Source organism: Schistocerca cancellata, chromosome 8, assembly GCF_023864275.1.
Source record: "Schistocerca cancellata isolate TAMUIC-IGC-003103 chromosome 8, iqSchCanc2.1, whole genome shotgun sequence".
Taxonomy (NCBI): domain Eukaryota; kingdom Metazoa; phylum Arthropoda; class Insecta; order Orthoptera; family Acrididae; genus Schistocerca; species Schistocerca cancellata.
The window spans coordinates 348,101,429-348,123,571 of NC_064633.1; the positions used below are offsets into that span (position 1 = coordinate 348,101,429).

At 41.5% G+C, this 22,143-nt stretch overlaps 1 protein-coding gene across 1 annotated transcript in view; it reads left to right on the top strand.

Annotated features, from left to right (window-relative positions):
- Positions 1–493: 493 nt before the first annotated feature.
- LOC126095570 (uncharacterized) overlaps positions 494–22,143 on the top strand; it is a 45,470-nt gene continuing 23,820 nt past the window's right edge. The window contains exons 1-3 of the mRNA XM_049910347.1: positions 494–1,374; positions 4,551–4,650; positions 20,793–20,948. Coding sequence (XP_049766304.1) covers positions 494–1,374; positions 4,551–4,650; positions 20,793–20,948 — 1,137 coding nt within the window. The remainder of the gene's footprint in view (positions 1,375–4,550; positions 4,651–20,792; positions 20,949–22,143) is intronic.

Sequence of the window (22,143 nt, forward strand, 5' to 3'; positions counted from 1 at the left end):
GCTATTTAAATTTTTGCATGTCCATCCTTCTGATTGAAGGTTTATGGGATATTGGCCGTTCACCGGCGTAATAGAATGGAACACTTGCAGCTGTCCTTTCGGTGTTATTTATTATACAGCAATCAGTTTCGATGACTTAACTGAACATGACTCCATCAACGGACATTATTTATGATCTGGCTTCCGTAGAATACCGTAAGAGAGATGTTGTGTATGCAACCATCAACTACCACCTCAACTGCAGACACAACATTGCTGTTACAGTGTTCTACGGAAGCCACATCATAAATATTGGCCGTTGATTGGATCGTGCATACTACTGGAGTTCACCCACCTCAGAGTTAGCTAAGAGCAGAGGAACTGGTTGCTATATAATAAATAACATGGAGAGGACGGCTGGAGGTGTTTCATTTTATTTCTTTTACGTTTGTGTTTTTTAAACTACTCCGTTAAGAAAGAAAAATGTGTGATTCTCCACAGTTTGCGCAGCATTATGCCGGCGCTGTCGATGTTTGAACGCAAAACGAAACCGGCGAGCGGTGTCTCGGTGGGCGACGTCCTGCGTCACAACGTGACGCTGCTGATGGTGACGGGCGCGTGGCCTCCAGAGGGCAGCAGCTGGTGGCACCTGCTGTACCCCGCCTACACGGCCACCATATACTTCAGCATGCTCGCCACCATCGCCATGGGGTTCCTCTTCGCGTACCAGTCGTGGGGCGACTGGGACAGCATCATGCTCACGTTCGTCAACACGTTCACTCTGATCGGCGGCGCCGTCAAACTGGCGCACTTCTCCAGCCACGTCGGCGCCTACCGACGACTCGTCACCGCACTTCGTGACGTCATCAGCGTGCAGTGGGCGCACTGCGAGCGCGACGGTGCCTTGATGGCCATCTTCACCGGCTCGCACCGTAAGGCCTTGTGGCTGACGTGGGCCCCCATGGTGTACCTCAACATCTTGGGGCCCGTCTGGTTCATGATGCCTGTCGTGGCCTGGGCATCGGGCGTTCCCGGCCGGCAGTTCCCCTTCGCCAACGTGCGCGGAGTCGTCAAGACGAATTTCCCGCTGTATATCGCCGTCTACTTCATACAGTGCCACTCAGTTTTCTACTGGAACTTTTTAAGCTTCGGTCTGGATATATTCTTCGTCACGTGCATGATATATATAGCTGCACAGCTGCGTATAGTGGGAGAGCGACTTTCGACTGTCGGCAGAGGATCAAAAGTCGAGGAAAGTAGAGCTGTGTATAACGAAAAGGCGCGACTGCAAAAATTTGGAGCCAAATCGTACAACTCATCAGAGGCTGGTGGAGGGTCAGAAGAGATGTACTCGGAATTGGTGGACTGTGTCAAGGCTCATCAGCACACTCTAAGGTGGGTCAATTTTAATTTACATTTTTCTACGAAATATTCTATTAGAAATCTAACAATGGCGAATTAGAAATTTGACTTCTTGATGTAAAACATTTGTCAGAGTTAGGCACCATTTTTATTCATGTTACAAAATTCAGTTTGAGAAGAATATTAGAATGTTTTATAGGTGAACCTTATTTTATTACCGGCTGAAACTATTAATATCGAGGGTGAATTATGGCAAATAGAAATTACATCCCACTTACAATACACTGCTTGATTTGCTACATGGAAACTTAAACTTACTACCAGTAAGAACATTTGGCATTTATTAATTTTTATCGAACATGTGGACGGTGGCGATAACTGATTGCGACGTACCACACGGATGTAGAGGAAGTCGAGACAAAAAATTTGATACAGCTCACCACTTGTGGTCTATCAAATTGAAATAACCTGAAACTGGCCTACAAAAGCCACTCAAGCTGCAGGCATGCGCGCCGCAAGAATTTTTTAATATCATCTCACCTTCTTACATCACTGGCTTAGTCGGTCTTAACTGTTTACTGCTCACTTGTTTTAGTCGTTAAAATCGTCCTGCGATATTAAACGTACGTTGCTATTATACCCACTAATTATAAACTGACTCTGTATGTAAATTTTAACTCGAAATGCTGTTAATATTAACAGCCTAAAGTTAACAATTAAACCGTTTTGTTTTTCTAGCCTTCTTGGCACGATGTGTTTGTAACGGTTGTGTATAGATTGAACTTAAACGTAATTCGATTTTCCATAGCGTTTACAACAGACTCTTTCCTCTAATAATCATCAAGGGAAAATTTACATCACTATTGTTAACGAAATAAAAAACTTTCAAGAATTGGACTGACTAAGCTGGGGGTGTAACAGGTGAAATTCCAAAACAGATGGAACACTCATGTGTTGCAGCTAAGGTGGCCTTCGGAAGCCAGTTCAGTGTTGTTTACGAGCATGATTTTTTTCCGTCTCGTCTTCCCCATGACACTGCAGTGCACTGAAAACAGTTATTGTATCCACCCCCTACAAATTAAAGACAGTAAACTCATGTGTTACTTCAGCTTGCTCCGTTAAATTTAAACGTTTAATGCACAGGGAATCAGTGCATATAATTTTATATGTGGTGCATTAGTATGTACACACATCAGTGTGTTGCTCTTTTTCTCTGTGTCTAACGTCTTCCTAGAAACACGCTACGAACTTTGTGACTTAATGTTTTCTGCATGTTCGTGCCTGGGCCACGAAGTGAACGATTCCTGTCAGTACAGACATAACGTTTTGCGTCCATACGTCCAAATTTCAACGCATGACATGGTGTCCAGGAGAAAATAAACATTAATGGCTTGTTCTTACCCTCGTGTACTTGGAGGGTGCTACTCAACCTAAAAACATACGACTTGTTATTATAATTATTAGCTAACAAATGAAGTAAATACTGATGATGTAATGTTGTTCAGTACACCGTCCTCATTCATCGACAAAAATTACTGCACCTTCACCTTTTACACAATGTATGGATTAACATAAAAATATTTATTACCTTAGTGACTACTTCGAAATCCCTTGTGCCGTAAGACTTGCAGTAATTTGGTTATATGTCAGTCTGAGGACGACCTGCAGTGTACAGGAACTGAAGAAAACTTCACGAGCCAAGAACTCTAAAAAAGCATTTTATTAAATGACGCGTTTCGAAAGAGATGTGCTGTCATCATAGTATTTTATGCAGTGTGAAATGACTTGTAACACTGACGGAAAATATTTCACAAAAATTCAAAAGCATAATATCCGGAGATGACAGCACAGCCCTTTCGAAACTGGTCGTCAAATAAAATGCTTTTTTAGCGATTTTGGCTTGTGAAGTTTACTTAAGTTGCCAATAATTTGGTTCTGAGAGACTCAGGAAGTTCGCTGGGATGGGTCTCGAAACTGGGTGGTGAAATAATGGTCGGATGTTGAGTCGTGGCACCGCATACATTTCTAAATTGCGAGGAAGTGTCGTGGTTGTTCTAAGATTATGTTAAGGGGCTCCGGAAAGGCTCAAATCATGAAAAGTTCAATTATTACTTTTCTGCGTTTTCTGAATCTGCAGACTATTACCTTTTAATAGATATATAATTTATTCAATTCCGAAGACTACAACTATTTTTAAATTTATTTTGAAATGTGTTCTACATGGGCGTGACCCACTGTGGCGCTGTTAAACTGCTGTCAAATGGTGTCATTATTAACGTCCGTGTTCATCAGGTACATTTTAGTGATGTGAGATAAAGTATGTGTTGTGGCTAACCTGTGATGGTTCAATATATATCGCTGGTGTGATTGTCGATTGTTTCATGTTTATTTACTCTGTCGTTATCTCGAAAATATTCGGAATTAATTCTTTTTCTTGAGTCTCTGTTTTGTTGAAGTATAATAATGAGTAAAAGTAAAGTTGCTGTTGCGACTTTCAATGATGGCAACATTGTAAGGTGCAAGGTATTTAGAAATATGGGAATGAAGATAGGTTCTAACATGGTACGAGCGATGCTTGCTTTAGACAAGGAACGCCTTCGGGCTGCAGACAGGGCTGTAAAGAGTCTAGAAATACAAGCAAGAGTAAACAGGAGGAGGAACAAGACGAAGCTGGAGGGGGAGTTGGCAGAGGATGAAGATAATCCATCCTATGGACCTGGAATGCACTAAAAAGTTAATCCAATCTTTGTCGCTCGATTCCCAAAACTCTTATTTTCTCATAGTAATTACATGTTTTCTAAGGATCTTCCAAACATATTTGTTTCAAACTTTCAGTAAATGTTACACAGTACCTTCTGCATAATTTAACATAGCCTTTTTCCAAAAAACTGTATATTTTTGAATATATAAATAAAAAATTGCAAAAAATGTGAATTTTCATTACAATTGAAAAAAAAAATCATCTTTAATAACTGAACTAAAATTTTGTAAAATCCCTATATTAAGTTGTAGCCCATATTCCAATAAATAATCTGTAAAAAGTTCAACTTCCTACCTCAAATACTTTGTGAGGAAAGATGTAATTTATAAGCGTTATTTTAACATTGCAAGTATAGGGCGCTCCGGAGCCCCTTAAAGTGAATGACACACACTGAGATCTGCGCAGAGAGCCAGGTTAACTGTGTGAGCGTTCCTCTTCCTGCCCGCAGCTTCCTGCACGTGCTGCAGGACGTGATGAGCCCGGTGGCGATGGCGCAGTTCGTGTGCAGCGCCACGGCTGCCTGCATCACGCTCTTTCAGGCCACGTTCGTAAGCAGCTGTCGTTGTTTCACAACATATTTCCCTTATTTTAGAGATCATTTTCTTGTAAGATACCCTGATCAGCCAGAACTGTATGATCACCTACACAGTAGCTGTTATATCACCTCCGTCACGGGTAACAGAGGCGACGAGTCGTGGCATGAAAGCAATGAGGCCTTGGTAGGTCGCTGGGGGGCGTTAGCCCCACATCTGAACACACAAGTCACTTTATTCTCGTCACTTTCGGCGAGGAAGCGATGAGCTCTGACGCCACGCTCAATCACGCCTCGGATGTGTTCGTAGTGTTCAGATATGACGAATTTTGGAGCTAGCACATCAATTGGAACCTCGCCACTGTTTTCCTCGAAATACTCCATCACATTGCTCGCCTTGTGACATGCCGCATTATTTTGTTGAAAAATGCTACTGCCGGGGAAAACACGATCGTCATGAAGTTGCGTACGTAGTTTGCAACCAGTGTAAGATACTGCTTCGCCGTCTTGGTGATTTGTGCGATCTGATCTGTACTCATGGATGTCCACCTCAATAGTCCCCAGAGCAGAATGGAGCCGCTGCCAGCTTGTCTCCATCTCGTCGTACAGAGGTCACGGAGCTGTTCGCCTGGAACAAGGTGGATTCGCGCCCTCTCATTCAGGCTCTGCCACGTCAAATTACCGATGGCCACGTGGCCATTTCAGTCGTAGTTGCCGATGTCGTAGTGTTAAGATTGGCACATCCATGGGTCGTCGAAGGCGAAGGTCCATGTTTAGGAGTGTTCGGTGCACTGTGTGTTCTCACACACTTTTACTCGGTTCAGTATTTAAGTCTGATGTTAATTCCGCCACAGTTCGCCGCCTGTCCCGTTTTATCAGTCTGAACAGATTACGAATTCGGCATCTCTAATCAGGAGTGGCATCCCAACCCCACGACGTCTGGACGTGGTTTCACCTTAGTTTCGCCACGTGTTGAAGACACTCACCACAGCATTCGTCGAATACGCAACAAGTCTTGCAGTTTCCCAATGTTCGTGCCGAGCCTCCGGGCACGGCAGTCTGCCGTCGGTGAGACTCACAAGGGGACCCTCCATACTGAAAATCACGGATTTTGATGCGCTTCAAATATGTTGTAGAGGAACTCACCCTGAGTACCCAGCTAGCCGGTTTTTTAGCGAGGGGCCTTGGTTTCTGAGGAAATCAATTATGAAGTTCATTCCGTACTTTGTGTACCCGTAACATTACATACAGGGCTATTACAAATGATTGAAGCGATTTCATAAATTCACTGTAGCTCCATTCATTGACATATGGTCACGACACACTACAGATACGTAGAAAAACTCATAAAGTTTTGTTCAGCTGAAGCAGCACTTCAGGTTTCTGCCGCCAGAGCGCTCGAGAGCGCAGCGGCACAAAATGGCGACAGGAGCCGAGAAAGCGTATGTCGTGCTTGAAATGCACTCACATCAGTCAGTCATAACAGTACAACGACACTTCAGGACGAAGTTCAACAAAGATCCACCAACTGCTAACTCCATTCGGCGATGGTATGCGCAGTTTAAAGCTTCTGGATGCCTCTGTAAGGGGAAATCAACGGGTCGGCCTGCAGTGAGCGAAGAAACGGTTGAACGCGTGCGGGCAAGTTTCACGCGTAGCCCGCGGAAGTCGACGAATAAAGCAAGCAGGGACCTAAACGTACCACAGCCGACGGTTTGGAAAATCTTACGGAAAAGGCTAAAGCAGAAGCCTTACCGTTTACAATTGCTACAAGCCCTGACACCCGATGACAAAGTCAAACGCTTTGAATTTCCGGCGCGGTTGCAACAGCTCATGGAAGAGGATGCGTTCAGTGCGAAACTTGTTTTCAGTGATGAAGCAACATTTTTTCTTAATGGTGAAGTGAACAGACACAATGTGCGAATCTGGGCGGTAGAGAATCCTCACGCATTCGTGCAGCAAATTCGCAATTCAACAAAAGTTAACGTGTTTTGTGCAATCTCACGGTTTAAAGTTTACGGCCCCTTTTTCTTCTGGGAAAAAAACGTTACAGGACACGTGTATCTGGACATGCTGGAAAATTGGCTCATGCCACAACTGGAGACCGACAGCGCCGACTTCATCTTTCAACAGGATGGTGATCCACCGCACTTCCATCATGATGTTCGGCATTTCTTAAACAGGAGATTGGAAAACCGATGGATCGGTCGTGGTGGAGATCATGATCAGCAATTCATGTCATGGCCTCCACGCTCTCCCAACTTAACCCGGTGCGATTTCTTTCTGTGGGGTTATGTGAAATATTCAGTGTTTAAACCTCCTCTACCAAGAAACGTGCCAGAACTGCGAGCTCACATCAACGATGCTTTCGAACTCATTGATGGGGACATGCTGCGCCGAGTGTGGGAGGAACTTGATTATCGGCTTGATGTCTGCCGAATGACTAAAGGGGCACATATCGAACATTTGTGAATGCCTAAAAAAACTTTTTGAGTTTGTGTATGTGTGTGGAAAGCAATGTGAAAATATCTCAAATAATAAAGTTATTGTAGAGCTGTGAAATCGCTTTAATCATTTGTAATAACCCTGTACATTCCGAGCAAGTCAGCGTAGCTCAGCGGTAAAGGTTCACGGCTACCGCGCTGGGGGTACCGTGTTCGAGTTCTTCTCTGTCGCTTCTTGTATTACGTGAAATCGATCTCCGCCCATTATCGTCCCCTCTCCCGTGAATATCGTTAGCCAGCTCCTTGTTGCGGCCAAATGAGAATGCGAGTTGCATTCCTTTACGTTGGCATCTAACTACAGCGTTAGTTTCTCGCAAAACGTCTCAAGTGCCGTGTGTTAGAAAAAAATCCTGTGAAATGGAAGATCCAAGCGTTTCTGCAGTAGTGCAGCCAGAAGAAGATCCACAAGTAGAGGAGTTGAACGAAGAATCAAAAGGCGAAATCACAAATGCCATTAAATACACCGAAATCTACTCCGCGAACAGGGTTGGAACACGGTACCTGTAGCGCGATAGCCGTGAGCCTTTACCGCCACGCTACGCTGACTTGCTCGGAATATATGTAATGTTACGGGTGTGAAAACGACGCAATGAACTTCAAAATCGATTTTCTCAAAAACCAAGGCCCGTCGCTAACAAACCGGATAGCCAGGTAGTCAGGGTAAGTTCCTCTACTCCATATTTCAAGCTCATCAAAATCCGTGATTAACAGTATGGAGGGTCCCCTTGTCAGATAGATCGCACGCCTTTCCCGTTCTCCGCACAGACAGCACGCTCACTGTTACTACATGCACCGTGCACGTGTTTGGTTGCAAGTCACTCCTCAGCAAGTGAGGGTGCTGTCGCCTGGACGCCTTACATCGATAGTAGGTCGGCGGCCACGATGTTCTGGCTGGTCAGTGTGTGGGTTCAATAGACGCAATACGCTACTGTAGTTCATGTTACATGAGTCACAGATCACAAACTTCTAGGCCACATTCAGTACGTCTCTATTTTTTCAGAACTCATTTCCTGATTGTAAGTTTCGTTTTAGATAGATATAATAAGTTACAAATTTATAAGAAGTTCGAAGATTAATAAGTTTCATACTTTTACTCAACCTGCTATATAGGACTAAGTGTTAAAATTTTATTCGTGTGTTCCAATAAATAATGTTCGTTTATAAAATACACCAGCATATTGCCTTAGTGACGAGTAATTTATTCCCTTGAAAATCACCTCGCAGTGTTGTTTATGAGAATTATCTTTTACAGATTTTCCCTCACAACATGCAGTCCTCTAACTTATTCGTTAGGGTGACAGGTCTCGCTGTGATTTGGCTTTTTATTTGTTAGCCTGGATAAGACTGAGAGGCGTAGTGACAGAATTATGCTCATCCTCAGTCACTTAGGTTATCTCTGATGCTCCACACTGTGACAACTCTAAGCAAAGGAATGTGCTGCTTATTGAAAATGCGATGGGAGTGCTGGTTTCAGTCTTTACGATTTTTCACTGTGTCAGAGACTTAATTGTTATGTTAAGACTTTCTGTCTTACCAGTACTATTCTTCTGGATATGATTTTTCCTAGAAGCGCCTGTACTGTAAGATAGCAGGACCAGCTCGCATGCAATTTGAACTTCTAGCTGTCTGGTACAAGCAACGGCCTCTAGGCACGTTCGTGCTAACACGAGAGATACGTAATTCCAGAAAAATGCACGTACCGTATTTACTTTTCCTCAACATTTAAATTTTGAGTAACATATAAAGAAGAATGCTGACGTTTAGATGGGTAGACCGCGTAACTAATTAGGGGGAACTGAATAGAAATGGGGAGACAAGAAATTTGTGGCACAACATGACTATCTGTTGATAGGACCCATTCTGAGACATAAAGGTATGACCAATTTAGTATTGAAGAGGAGTGTGGGGGCCTAAAATCGTAGAGGAAAACCAAGGCTGAATATAATAATCGGATTCAAAAGGACGTACATTGCAGTAGTTGTTCGTAAATAAAGCGGCTTTTACAGGATGGAGCAGCTAGGAGACGTGCATGAAACCGATCTCGGACTAAAGACCACAACACAAAAAACATATTACGTGATACAATTCACCAATGTTGCGTTCGGGCGTCAATTATTATTCAATCAAGCATCTAATCTCAAGCATCCTTCTACAGCACCACAGTTCATAAATGTCTATCTTTTTCTTGTAAGAATTGGCTATCGTCAACTTTTCAGTTACACACGAGACAAATTCCTTCAGAAAATAATGTCTGAATCATATTTATAACGTTAAGAAATTCCTCTTTTTCAGAAATTCTTTCCTTACCCTTACTAGTCTGCATTTCACACCTTATCCACTTCATCAGTTATCTTGCTGCCCAAATAATAAAATTAATGTACTTCATTCAGTGTCTCGTTTCGTAATCTAATTCCCTCAGAATCGTCTGATTTACCTAGATTACATCCTATTAACCGTGTTTAATTTTATCGATGTTTATCATATAGTCATTTGCCAAGTCACTATCCACTTCGTTCAACTGCTGTTCCAAGTCCTTAGCCACATCTAACAGAATACAGTGTCATCAGCAACAGCCGACTTTTTATATCTTTTCCCTGAACTTTTATTTCCTTCACAGCCTGTTGTGTGCACAGACTGAATAACATCGACGATAGCCTACATCGATGTCTCAGTTCCTATTCAACTATGGCTTCTCTTCCATTACCTTCGATTCACATTAAGGCAGTCTGGTTTCCGTATAAGTTGCAAGAAGATCCCGGACCCTGTATTGTGTCCCTGATTCCTTTAATATTTCTAAGAGAATAGTCCAGTACACATTGTCAAAAACTTTCTCTAAATCTAGAAATGTTGCAAATGTAGGTTTGTTTTCTGTGATCTATGAAATAACTCGCTGAGTCAGTACTGCCCCGCGTGTTCTACATTTTTACAGATCCCAAACTGAGCTTCCCCAAGGTCGGTCTCTATCAGTTTTTCCAGTCTTCTGTAGGAAATTCTTTTCAATATTTTGCAACAGTGAGTTATTAAACTCCTAATTCGACAGAATTCAGTCTTGTCTGCAACTGCTTTCTTTGGAATTGGAATTATTACCTTCTTCTTGAAGTATCAGAGTATTTTGACTGTCTTAAGAATCTTGCACACCAGGTGGAATAATTTTGTCATGGTCCGCTCTCTAAAAGATCTCAAAAATGCTGAGGGAAATTCGTCTACCCCAGCGATTTTGTTTCCACTTATATCTTTCAGTGCTCGGTGAAATTCTTTTCTCGTCCTATCTCCCATACCTTCCCTTACTTCTTCGTGTTTTTCCATATCATTGTCTTCAAGTTTGTTACTCTTTTATAGACCCTCTATATATTCCGCCCCACTTTCAGCTTTTCATTCTTTTGCTTGCATCTGAACATTTCATATTCATATACTCCCCTTCCTCTCAATGGTCCCATCAATTTTTCCACAGGTAGCATGTGTCTTACACCTAGTCATCCTTACGTTAAGGCCTTGCGTTTGCTCTCTAGCCATTACTGCTTAGGCAGTTTGTACTTTTATCAGTCTAATTTTTTTGGATGTCGGCTTCATTTGCTAAGCTATACATAAAAAGCGTAAACTTGAGAGCTATGACATGAGCGTGTGTATGCATGGGGAGGGAATATGCGTATGGGAAAGAGGGTCATTTCGGAGATCAGCTGGCAAACTGACTTTCCGCCATCCCCTTTTTCTGGAAGCAATCCTTACAACACATCCCTACAAACCTTACTTAGCAAAACGTATAGATAAGCACAGCGGTTTTCAACTAAGTAAGGAAAGGAACTCATGCTTGAGCGTGTTGAAGGCACGACGGCAGTCAGTGAGACGATGCACTCACTCACTTCATGGCAATTAAACAGGTGAGACAACAGCACATAGACGCACCTCTTGGGCATCAATAGCGTCCTGATCCCAGATGTGGCGACAGAAACACTGGGGTCTGCGGCTCGCATCCCCAGTGCGCACTTCCCGTACCACGTAATCAGCGGAGACACGTCTGGGCACTGCTGTCCCGTAACTGACATTGGGAATGTAGGAGTATTTACAAAGAACTTAGCTGGATGAGCCCATTCGTCAGTATGACAATTCACTCCCTCTGGCCTGGATGTTGTAATACTACTCCAGTCAATGTGATTCCAGGCCGAAGACAGACCCGAATGTGGTGTATACATTTACGAAATTACAGTGACATGTCAGGCAGTATACAGGGTGGTCGATTGATAGTGACCAGGCCAAATATCTCACGAAATTAGCATCAAACGAAAAAACTACAAAGGAAGAAACTCGTCTAGCTTGAAGGGGGAAACCAGATGACGCTATGGTTGGCCCGCTAGATGGCGCTGCGATACGTGAAACGGATATCAACTGCGTTTTTTTAAAAATAGGAACCCCCATTTTTTACTACATATTCGTGTAGTACATAAAGAAATTTGAATGTTTTAGTTGGACCACTTTTTTCCCTTTCTGATAGATGGTGCTGTAATAGTCACAAACGAATAAGTACGTGGCATCACATAACATTCCGCCAGTGCAGACAGTATTTGCTTCGTGATACATCACCCGTGTTAATATGGTCCGTTTACCAATTGCGGAAAAGGTCGATATCGTGTTGATGTACGGCTATTGTGATTAAAATGCCCAACGGACGTGTGCTATGTATGCTGCTCGGTATCCTGGACGACATAATCCAAGTGTCCGGACCGTTCGGAGGATAGTTACGTTATTTAAAGAAACAGGAAGTGTTCAGCCACATGTGAAACGTCTACCACGACCTGCAACAAATGATGAGGGCCAAGTAGGTGTTTTACCTGCTGTCGCGGCTAATCCGCGCGTCAGGAGCAGAAAAATTGCGCGAGAATCGTGAATCTCAAAAACATCGGTGTTGAGAATGCTACATCAACATCGATTGCACCCGAACCATATTTCTATGCACCAAGAATTGCATGGCGACGACTTTGAACGTCGTGTACAGTTCTGCCACTGGGCGCAAGAGAAATTACAGGATGATGACAGATTTTTTGCACGCGTTCTATTTAGCGACGAAGCGTCATTCACCAACAGCGGTAACGTAAACCGGCATAATATGCACTATTGGGCAACGGAAAATACACGATGGCTGCGACAAGTTGAACATCAGCGACATTGGCGGGTTATTGTATGGTGCGGCATTAGGGTTTTCACATCCTTCACGCACACTGGACCAAATTTGGCACGATTTCCCTCAGTAAGGCGTCCAACAACTCTCAATCAATGCCAAGCCGAATAACTGCTTCCATTGGGGCCACCGATGTACCAACGTTTTATTGACTTGCTCAATTCGTGAAGCTCATTCTCTTCAATAAACTACCCAATTTTTTCTGAAATTATAATCATTTGTCTGTGCATCTACACCACATCTACCAATTTGAGTCCCATTCGGACAATTCGTTCGTGGTGCATCGTTTTTTTTATCTTAGGAGGTACTTTGAAATTCATCCTTATTCTTAAATAAAATCTGAAAACTATTAGTCCAACTCTTATATCTTGGTGATTAGAAGTTTTGAAGTGATTTATGATTATCATATCCTGTACAACTTCCTTAAATATTGAAGAAATATAGTGAATTTATTATTTAAATCTGTATACCCCCTTCCTAATAAGACTCTTATTTGTTTTATTCCGGAAAATAAAATGTTGTTCTCTCTAAATTTTAAAATGGCGGTTTGTTAACTTTACTGTCTGCACGTTACACTTAGTAGAGAGATTTTGATGTTCTCGCAGTCGATCTAGACAGTGCTTGGACGTCACTCACACGTGTACTGAGACATGCAAATGGTCTGTGCTACACGTAGTTGGTAATGATAACCATCACTATTATTCATGCTGCAAAAGGCCTTCAGCCGAACTCACAGTTAACGGTGGAGAGCAAATTAATTTTTTTGCGACAGGAACTTTTAATCACTAAAGATTCTTCCAGCTACTTCACGATAAGAACGTGGGGATTTGTTACGAAACTAGAGTAAGTTTCGCGGGCCCTGTTAACTTCCGTATCTATTGCTTTTCCATGTTCTAAGCATCGAGAACAATGAAAGTCACATCGTGGCCTTATTATGGTTACGGTCGTGAGTCCTGCAGCTGAATGATTGTCTGGCTTAATGGAACGCGTATTCAACACACATGGGTATCTTTGCATCTCGTGTTCCTTCTTTAGAATGTGTCACATATTTTTCCTCCAGTTTCCTCAGTGATTTTGTAATCATGTTTGCCGTATAACTTGTGTAGCTTGTAACATAAAAGATTGTGGCCACGTCAGCTACGGGCTACGTCTGGAATTTGAACCCAATAACATCTGCCATTCTTTACTCCTCAACGTATAAATTCAGTCAAAGAGATTGTTAACGTTTTGCACACACCCAGCATTATTAACTGTAACTCCGGCTCTGTCGTTCCTATAGCCACAGTTTCATCTCATGTGAAAACACGTTCATTATACATACCGGTACATGAATATATTTTCTTGCAGCGTGAAAGGAAAGTTCTTCGCTTTACGAATCCACGAGATGCGGGGCAGGTCAACAGAGAATATCTGTAGTGAATAATTACAGGTCTAGCATGCTAGCATGCAATTGTACTCATTTCCAGGAATAAGTCGCGTTCCTTAAGATCATGTTAAAATTAAGAACATCTTCAAGGAATAATCCCAGTGCAGTTAGATAATCCTTAAGTCAGAGTAGCATCTTACTTACATGCAGTGAATTCAATTCATAATTTAAGACCAACAAGATGACACAGATTACTCTAATATTCGATATCTTCCATTTGTGGCATCACACACAAAGTTGTAGACTCGATTATTGGTTATTGTTCTGCTTTTGCACTCACATCGATTAGTTTCATCTTGTAATGAGTTTAGCTGACAATGATTATTTCAGTAGGTTCTCATGAGATTTCCCTCTCCTCAACAGAATGTGAATACGTTGAGGCATTGGTGAGAATGATTTTCATTGAGTACCTTTTGTTTATTTTTACAGCAAATCCTTCTGAAAATATTTCATTAAATGTAATATTGTTCCTAATTTTCTTGTTTACAATTAAGCTACACATTTCCTTTCATCTCCGTTCTTCTGTAATAAAATAAACGTCCCACTTTTAATTGATGCAGTCATTTTTGAAAGAGCCTTATTCCAAATTTTGACAAAGAGAGTTAAGAACGGTGCCAAGTTCTACAAACATAGATACACCTTTGTGGAAAAAAAGGCGTTATTCCAGCTATTTTTACTGTGTTTTTTGCGACTTAGTTACAGAGACATCATTTCTGGAAGGGCTTTACTCCTGGAATAATGCCCTCTCAATAGTGATTATCTTCGCCTGTCGTCTAATCGAATACCTAATGCACTAAGCGTTACGTTTCGCTTATCGTAGTTCAGGTCATGAACGGTACTGCTAAACTGGTGCGTAACACGGAAAATAATGAATCTGTAATGCATGCATACCATGAAGGCACTGCGAAGAAAGGAGAAAATGACGTGTGCTCCTTCCGACTTGATTATGTTGTTGTTGTTGTTGTGGTCTTCAGTCCTGAGACTGGTTTGATGCAGCTCTCCATGCATGCTCTCCTGTGCAAGCTTCTTCATTTCCCAGTACCTACTGCAACCTACATCCTTCTGTATCTGTTTAGTGTATTCGTCTCTTGGTCTCCCTCTACGATTTTGACCCTCCACTCTGCCCTCCAATACCAAATTGGTGATCCCTTAATGCCTCAGAACATGTCCTACCAACCGATCCCTTCTTCTAGTCAAGTTGTGCCACAAACTTCTCTTCTCCCCAATCCTATTCAGTAATTCCTCATTACTTATGTGATCTACCCATCTAATCTTCAACATTCTTCGGTAGCACCACATTTCAAAAGCTTCTATTCTCTTCTTGTCCAAACTATTTATCGTCCACGTCTCACTTCCATACATGGCTACACTCCATACAAATACTTTCAGAAACGACTTCCTGACACTTAAATCTATACTCGATGTTAACAAATTTCTCTTCTTCAGAAATGCTTTTCTTGCCATTGCCAGTCTACATTTTATATCCTCTCTACTTCGACCATCATCAGTTTTTTTGCTCCCCAAATAGCAAAACTCCTTTACTACTTTAAGTGTCTCATTTCCTAATATAATTCCCTCAGCATCACCCGACTTAATTCGACTACATTCCATTATCCTCGTTTTGCTTTTGTTGATGTTCATCTTATACCCTCCTTTCAAGACACTGTCCATTCCGTTCAACGGCTCTTCCAAGTCATTTGCTGTCTCTGGCACAATTACAATGTCATCGGCGAACCTCAAGGTTTTTATTTCTTCTCAATGGATTTTAATACCTACTCCAAATTTTTCTTTTGATTCCTTCACTGCTTGCTCAATATAGAGATTGAATAACATCGGGGAGAGGCTACAACTCTGTCTCACTCCCTTCCCAACAACTGCTTCCCTTTGATGCCCCTCGACTCTTATAACTGCCATCTGGTTTCTGTACAAATTGTAAACAGCTTTTCGCTCCCTGTATTTTACCCCTGCCACCTTCAGAATTTGAAATAGAGTACTCCAGTCAACATCGTCAAAAGCTTTCTCTAAGTCTGCAAATGATAGAAGTGTACGTTTGCCTTTCCTTAATCTAGCTTCTAAGATAAGTCGTAAGGTCAGTATTGCCTCACGTGTTCCGATATTTCTACGGAATCCAAACTGATCTTTCCCGAGGTCGGCTTCTACTAGTTTTTCCATTAGTCTGTAAAGAATTCGCGTTAGTATTTTGCAGCCGTGACTTATTAAACTGATAGTTCGGTAATTTTCACATCTGTCAACACCTGCTTTGGAATTATTATATTCTTCTTGAAGTCTGAGGGTATTTCGCCTGTCTCATAAATCTTGATCACCAGATGTAGAGTTTTGTAAGGACTGGCTCTCTCAAGGCCGTCAGTAGTTCTAATGGAATGTTGTCTACTCCCATGGCCTTGTTTCGACCTAGGTCTTCCAGAGCTCTGTCAAACTCTTCACGCAGTATCATATCTCCCATTTCATCTTCATCTACATCCTCTTTCATTTCCATTATATTGTCCTCAAGTACATCGCCCTTGTATAGACCCTCTATATACTCCTTCCACCTTTCTGCTTTCCCTTCTTTGCTTAGAACTGGGTGGTTCTCTTTTCTCCAAAGGTCTCTTTAATTTTCCTGTAGGCAGTATCTATCTTACCCCTAGTGAGATAAGCCTCAACATCCTTACATTTGTCCTCTAGCCATCCCTGCTTAGCCATTTTGCACTTCCTGTCGATCTCATTTTTGAGACGTTTGTATTCCTCTTTGCCTGCTTCATTTACTGCATTTTTATATTTTCTCCTTTCATCAATTAAATTCAATATATCTTCTGTTACCCAAGGATTTCTACTAGCCCTCGTCTTTTTACCTACTTTATTCTCTGCTGCCTTCACTACTTCATCCCTCAAAGCTACCAATTCTTCTTCTACTGTATTTCTTTCCCCCATTCTTGTTAATTGTTCCCTTATGCTCTCCCTGAAACTCTGTACAACCTCTGGTTTAGTCAGTTTATCCAGGTCCCATCTCCTTAAATTACCACCTTTTTTTAGTTTCTTCAGTTTTAATCTACAGTTCATAACCAATAGATTGTGGTTAGAGTCCACATCTGCCCCTGGAAATGTCTTACAATTTAAAACCTGGCTCCTAAATCTCTGTCTTACCATTATATAATCTTCTGATACCTTTTAGTATCTCCAGGATTCTTCCAGGTATACAACCTTCTTTTATGATTCTTGAACCAAGTGTTAGCTATGATTAAGTTATGCTCTGTGCAAAATTCTACCAGGCGGCTTCTTCTTTCATTTCTTAGCCGCAATCCATATTCACCTACTGCGTTTCCTTCTCTCCCTTTTCATACTGACGAATTCCAGTCATCCATGACTATTACATTTTCGTGTCCCTTCACTATCTGAATAATTTCTTTTATCTCATCATACATTTCTTCAATTTCTTCGTCATCTGCAGAGCTAGTCGGCATATAAACTTGTACTACTGTCGTAGGCGTGGGCTTCGTATCTATCTTGGCCACAATAATGCGTTCACTATGCTGTTCGTAGTAGCTTACCCGCATTCCTATTTTCTTGTTCATTATTAAACCTACTCCTGCATTTCCCCTATTTGATTTTGTGTTTATAACCCTGTAGTCACCTGACCAGAAGTCTTGTTCCTCCTGCCACCGAACTTCACTAATTCCACTATATCTAACTTTAACCTATCCAATTCCCTTTTTAAATTTTCTAACCTACCTGCCCGATTAAGGGATCTGACGTTCCACGCCCCGATCCGTCGAGCGCCAGTTTTCTTTCTCCTGATAATGACTTCCTCTTGAGTAGTCCCCGCTCGGAGATCCGAATGGGGGACTATTTTACCTCCGGAATATTTTACCCAAGAGGACGCCATCATCATTTAACCATAAAGTAAAGCTACATGCCCTCGGGAAAAATTACGGCTGTGGTTTCCCCTTGCTTTCAGCCGTTCGCAGTACCAGCACAGCAAGGCCGTTTTGGTTAGTGTTACAAGGCCAGATCAGTCAATCATCCAGACTGTTGCCGCTGCAACTGCTGAAAAGGCTGCTGCCCCTCTTCAGGAACCACATGTTTGTGTGGCCTCTCAACAGATACCCCTCCGTTGTGGTTGCACCTACGATACGACTATCTGTATTGCTGAGACACGCAAGCCTCCCCACCAACGGCAAGGCCCATGGTTCATGGGGGGGGGGGAGAACTTGATTATATATATATATATATATATATATATATATATATATATATATATATATATATATATATAATGACTTGATTATATAAAAAAATATATACCAGGATATGTCAGAGAGCTAAGTTTGTTTCCCGACGGCTCCGTTTGGCAAAACAAAACCAAAATCATTGGTGAACGCTAAACATTTTGCTAAAGTGGAACGGTGTTTTTCTATGCGTCGACATTCGTATAACGTATGCGACAGGATATGTCCCGTGGTGAAACTAGTAACCAGAAGAACTCATAGAATGTACGTGGCGGAATAATATTGTGAAATCATTGCAAGTGCTTCGAATATCGCAAGCTCACCATGAAGCTAATAGAAAATAAAGATATTTAAACTTCTCTAATTGGTGACAAACATGTTACAAAATGGATACATCTTTTATTTTTGAAGGAGCCTGCTCTTTTAAATTTTGAAAAGACTTACGCTGGACCAGCGGCTATTAACAGGAACAAAATGCAAGATCATCAATGTTACTTGATTATATTCAGCTCAAATACAGATATCTCTATGATGATTTGAAGAAATGGGCTGTATGTAACATTGCTGCTGTTACTGCTGCAGATGATGATCAATGAAATCATGTTTGACGTGCTTTGATTAGAGTTACAATACAGTGACACCGTTTGAGTAAAAGGAAACAACATAAAACACTATTAAAAACGTAACTTGACCATAATTATGAATTACTTAATCAAGAAAAGAACTTTATTCCAAGATTTGGGACTTAAATTTTTCAAAGACATTGCAAAACCTAGCAACCGCAGGAATGGCAAAATATACATTATATTCTGTTCTTTAAACATTGGAAAGCCCAACCTGTTACGTTCGATTCATTAATTCACAGAATTATTTCCTTCGTTCCTGAACACTAAAGATTTTGAAGTAATGCCTTTTGAAAAGTGGCTGTGCCAATTGTATTTGGCCTTCATGGTTTCACCACAGCTCAGTTTCTTCTATTTTATTTCAATGGATCCCATTTTGCTACACTATCTTTAGATTCTAAAACTATAAATTTGAATTTCCTTAAATAAAAGTAAAAGAAAGAAATGGGATTATAAGATCCCTGTCACTCTTTATTAACGTGCATAAAAATATATGACAGAGGCCTTTATTTGAGAAACGGGAGAATGTTGCTACAATCTTTACGTAAATAAATTCAGGACTCCTCGAATGTTGTACAACATCTACAGGACAGTATTTAGTGTAAAACACTATAACCGCCCTTAACTGGTATTTCTTATTTGATACTAACTTTCCACATGTAAGTGAATGTAAATATAATAGTCTGTGACATATTTAGTCCAGACTGGTAGAATTCGATACTTCAAACAACAAAATGTGTAGTAACATGCATGTAAACAATTTTTCAGTACATAAATGAACGTTACTAATTATTTCTTTCAGAATCCGGAAGGGAACTCTATTTTCAAATGTTTGATGTACCTTCCCATGCCAGCATTTCAAATATACATTTACTGTTGGGGTGGACATGAATTAATTGATGAGGTATGTACTTGTAATAATTACATTTATATTTCATCTATTTAGAGTAAGTATTTGGCAAATGCCGTTCATATTGCTTTGCAGTCTCTACTGGCAGTGAATTTAGAATTGGTCCACCTTTTAGCAGTATGCCAATTGTTGTTTTGTCTTAACACGCAAACATGTTTCACCAAAGTTGCGACATCCTCAGTGGGTTTTCTTATATTCTTTCACGTTGTGTGTGTGTCCTGTTTCTGGCAACCGAAATCTGCCACCGATCTAAATTAGTACCTGTGGTAATTTAAAACAGTGGCTGATTTTGGCTGGTAGTCACAGGACCGCACAATTAAAAAAAAAAAAAGAACCACTGAGGACGCCACAGCAGTGGTGAAATATGTTTGAGCATTAAACACAATATTTTGTGTACTTGCAAAATGCCGGAACCATCCTTAGTTCATTGTATGTTCTACAAGCACGATACTTGTGCTCATATCACCAATATGCTCTTTGTTAACTTTTGTTTGTATTTCTCCTAGTTTTGTGCAGAATTATAATCCTAGCTCCGAACGGAAGTTTTGTATTAAAAAACTTGAAGGCCTGCATTCCACGCTTTAGCTTTAACCTTTGAGCTAATGACAAGTTATGACTCCAGTATTAGTTCCTAGACGACATCTCCCTCTGTGGGAAACTTGACCTACGACAGAACAGTATCACGATCTGAATACTTTTAGTAAAAAGTGAGATAGTGCACCAACTTTCATAGAGCAACGGATACAATTATGGGCCTTCAGCAAAAGATAAATGAAGATAAATTGTAATCAGCATCGAAGGATTGAAAACAGATTACGTCAGAAAACGAATTTAGCAGAGACTTCATATAAACTGAGCTATTCTTCAGACAGTAGAAACGAAAGCTCATGAGTACATAGTATGTACAAGTGGTCACTGTAAGAGCACGCGGCTGTACAAAACCACATATTTACAAAAGGTACAATTATAACTAGTTTTGGAATGTAGCTTCCAAATTCATAAAATCAAATGGCTTATCAATATTCTGAATGTAACCTGATTTCCTATTAACGGATACAATTAACAAGTGTTGGTTCTGAGCACTATGGGCCTTAAGATCTATGGTCATCAGTCCCCTAGAACTTAGAACTACTTAAACCTAACTAACCTAAGGACATCACACAACACCCAGTCATCACGAGGGAGAGAAAATCCCTGACCCCGCCGGGAATCGAACCCGGGAAAATTAACAAGTGTGTTACCAATGGTAAGGATACTTTGTGTAGCCCACGACTGAATTTTCACTAATTTATACAGGGAGCGTCGCTCTCAGTGTCTGCGTACAGCTGTGCGTGGATCGGGGCGAGCCGGCGTGTGACGACAGCGCTGCACATTCTCATGTGCAGGGCGCAGAAGCCGCTCATACTCACCGCTGGGAAGCTCTACCCGGTCAACCGGGACACATTCGTTTCTGTAAGTCTGACCTTTTTTGCACCTCACACGTACCTCTGATTCTTCTGAAAAATGCCGTTGCCTGCTCATATTACACATAAAAAACTCAAGAAATTGAGCCATAAATGATATAACATTAGAATGACCACCTGATATTGAGATAAGACCGACCAAGGTGCACTCCATGGGCGTGTGAGGTCCGAACGCTGTCATACATAGAGGGAAGGGTAATTGGGGGAAGGAAAATGATGGTTGTGCCTGAACAGCCCACCGAACATCACACCGAACATAGGAGAGGCAGAAAAACTCTGAGCGCTGGCGTGAGGCACACATCAAGGATGAAAATCTTGCCCAGACCTTGTCTGAAACAACCGACGATAGCAACACACGCAAGACAGATGAACTGGATTGTGCTGACAAATCCACTGCTCACGGACGTGGCACCACTTTGGTTTTTCTTCCGACGAATCTCAATTCTGCATACAGCGTCTAGAAGGACACTGTGTGTGGAAGCTCCCAAGAGAACGAACGTTACCTAATTGCATTTGTCAGTGTCATATAGGCATAGTACCTGGCGTGATTGTATGTGGTGCCGTTGGGTACACAACACAATCACTTCCAGTGTGTCTAGCCGGTAATTTGGACTGCAGCTGTTAATGTCTGGCCCATAGGCTGTACCCATTATCCTCGGTCTTCGTGATGTTATTTTTCAACAAGATAACACAAGACCGTATGTTACCCGTTGTTTCAAGGCCTGTTTTGATACGGAGAGTGTTCGGCCGTTGGCCTGTCCAGCACGTTCTCCATATGTCTCACCTATTGGAAACATCTGGTCATGGGTTGGCGAGAGACTGACACACCACTAAGGTTGATGAGCTCTGTAATCTGTTGAGGCAACGCGGAATGACGAAACTGCATCTGTCAGCCAGGCTCAGTTCCACTAAGTATCCAGCTCTATTGAATTATTCTTGCTGTCAAACGTGTCATGTCTGTCTTCTCAATTTCGAACACTGTACTTACCCAAATGTCCTACAAATTTAAACATGTATTTTTCCCACTGCACTGTATATGTACAGTGACTAAAATTTTGCTCTGGGCTTTCCTTGGTAGTGTTTGAATTTTAATGGCCAACGGTGTAGACTGCAGCGAAAGAGTTCTTGTCCCATGGCCTTCTTTTCAGAGTTGTTCTCCTCATAAGTTTGCCGGTAGATTAGCT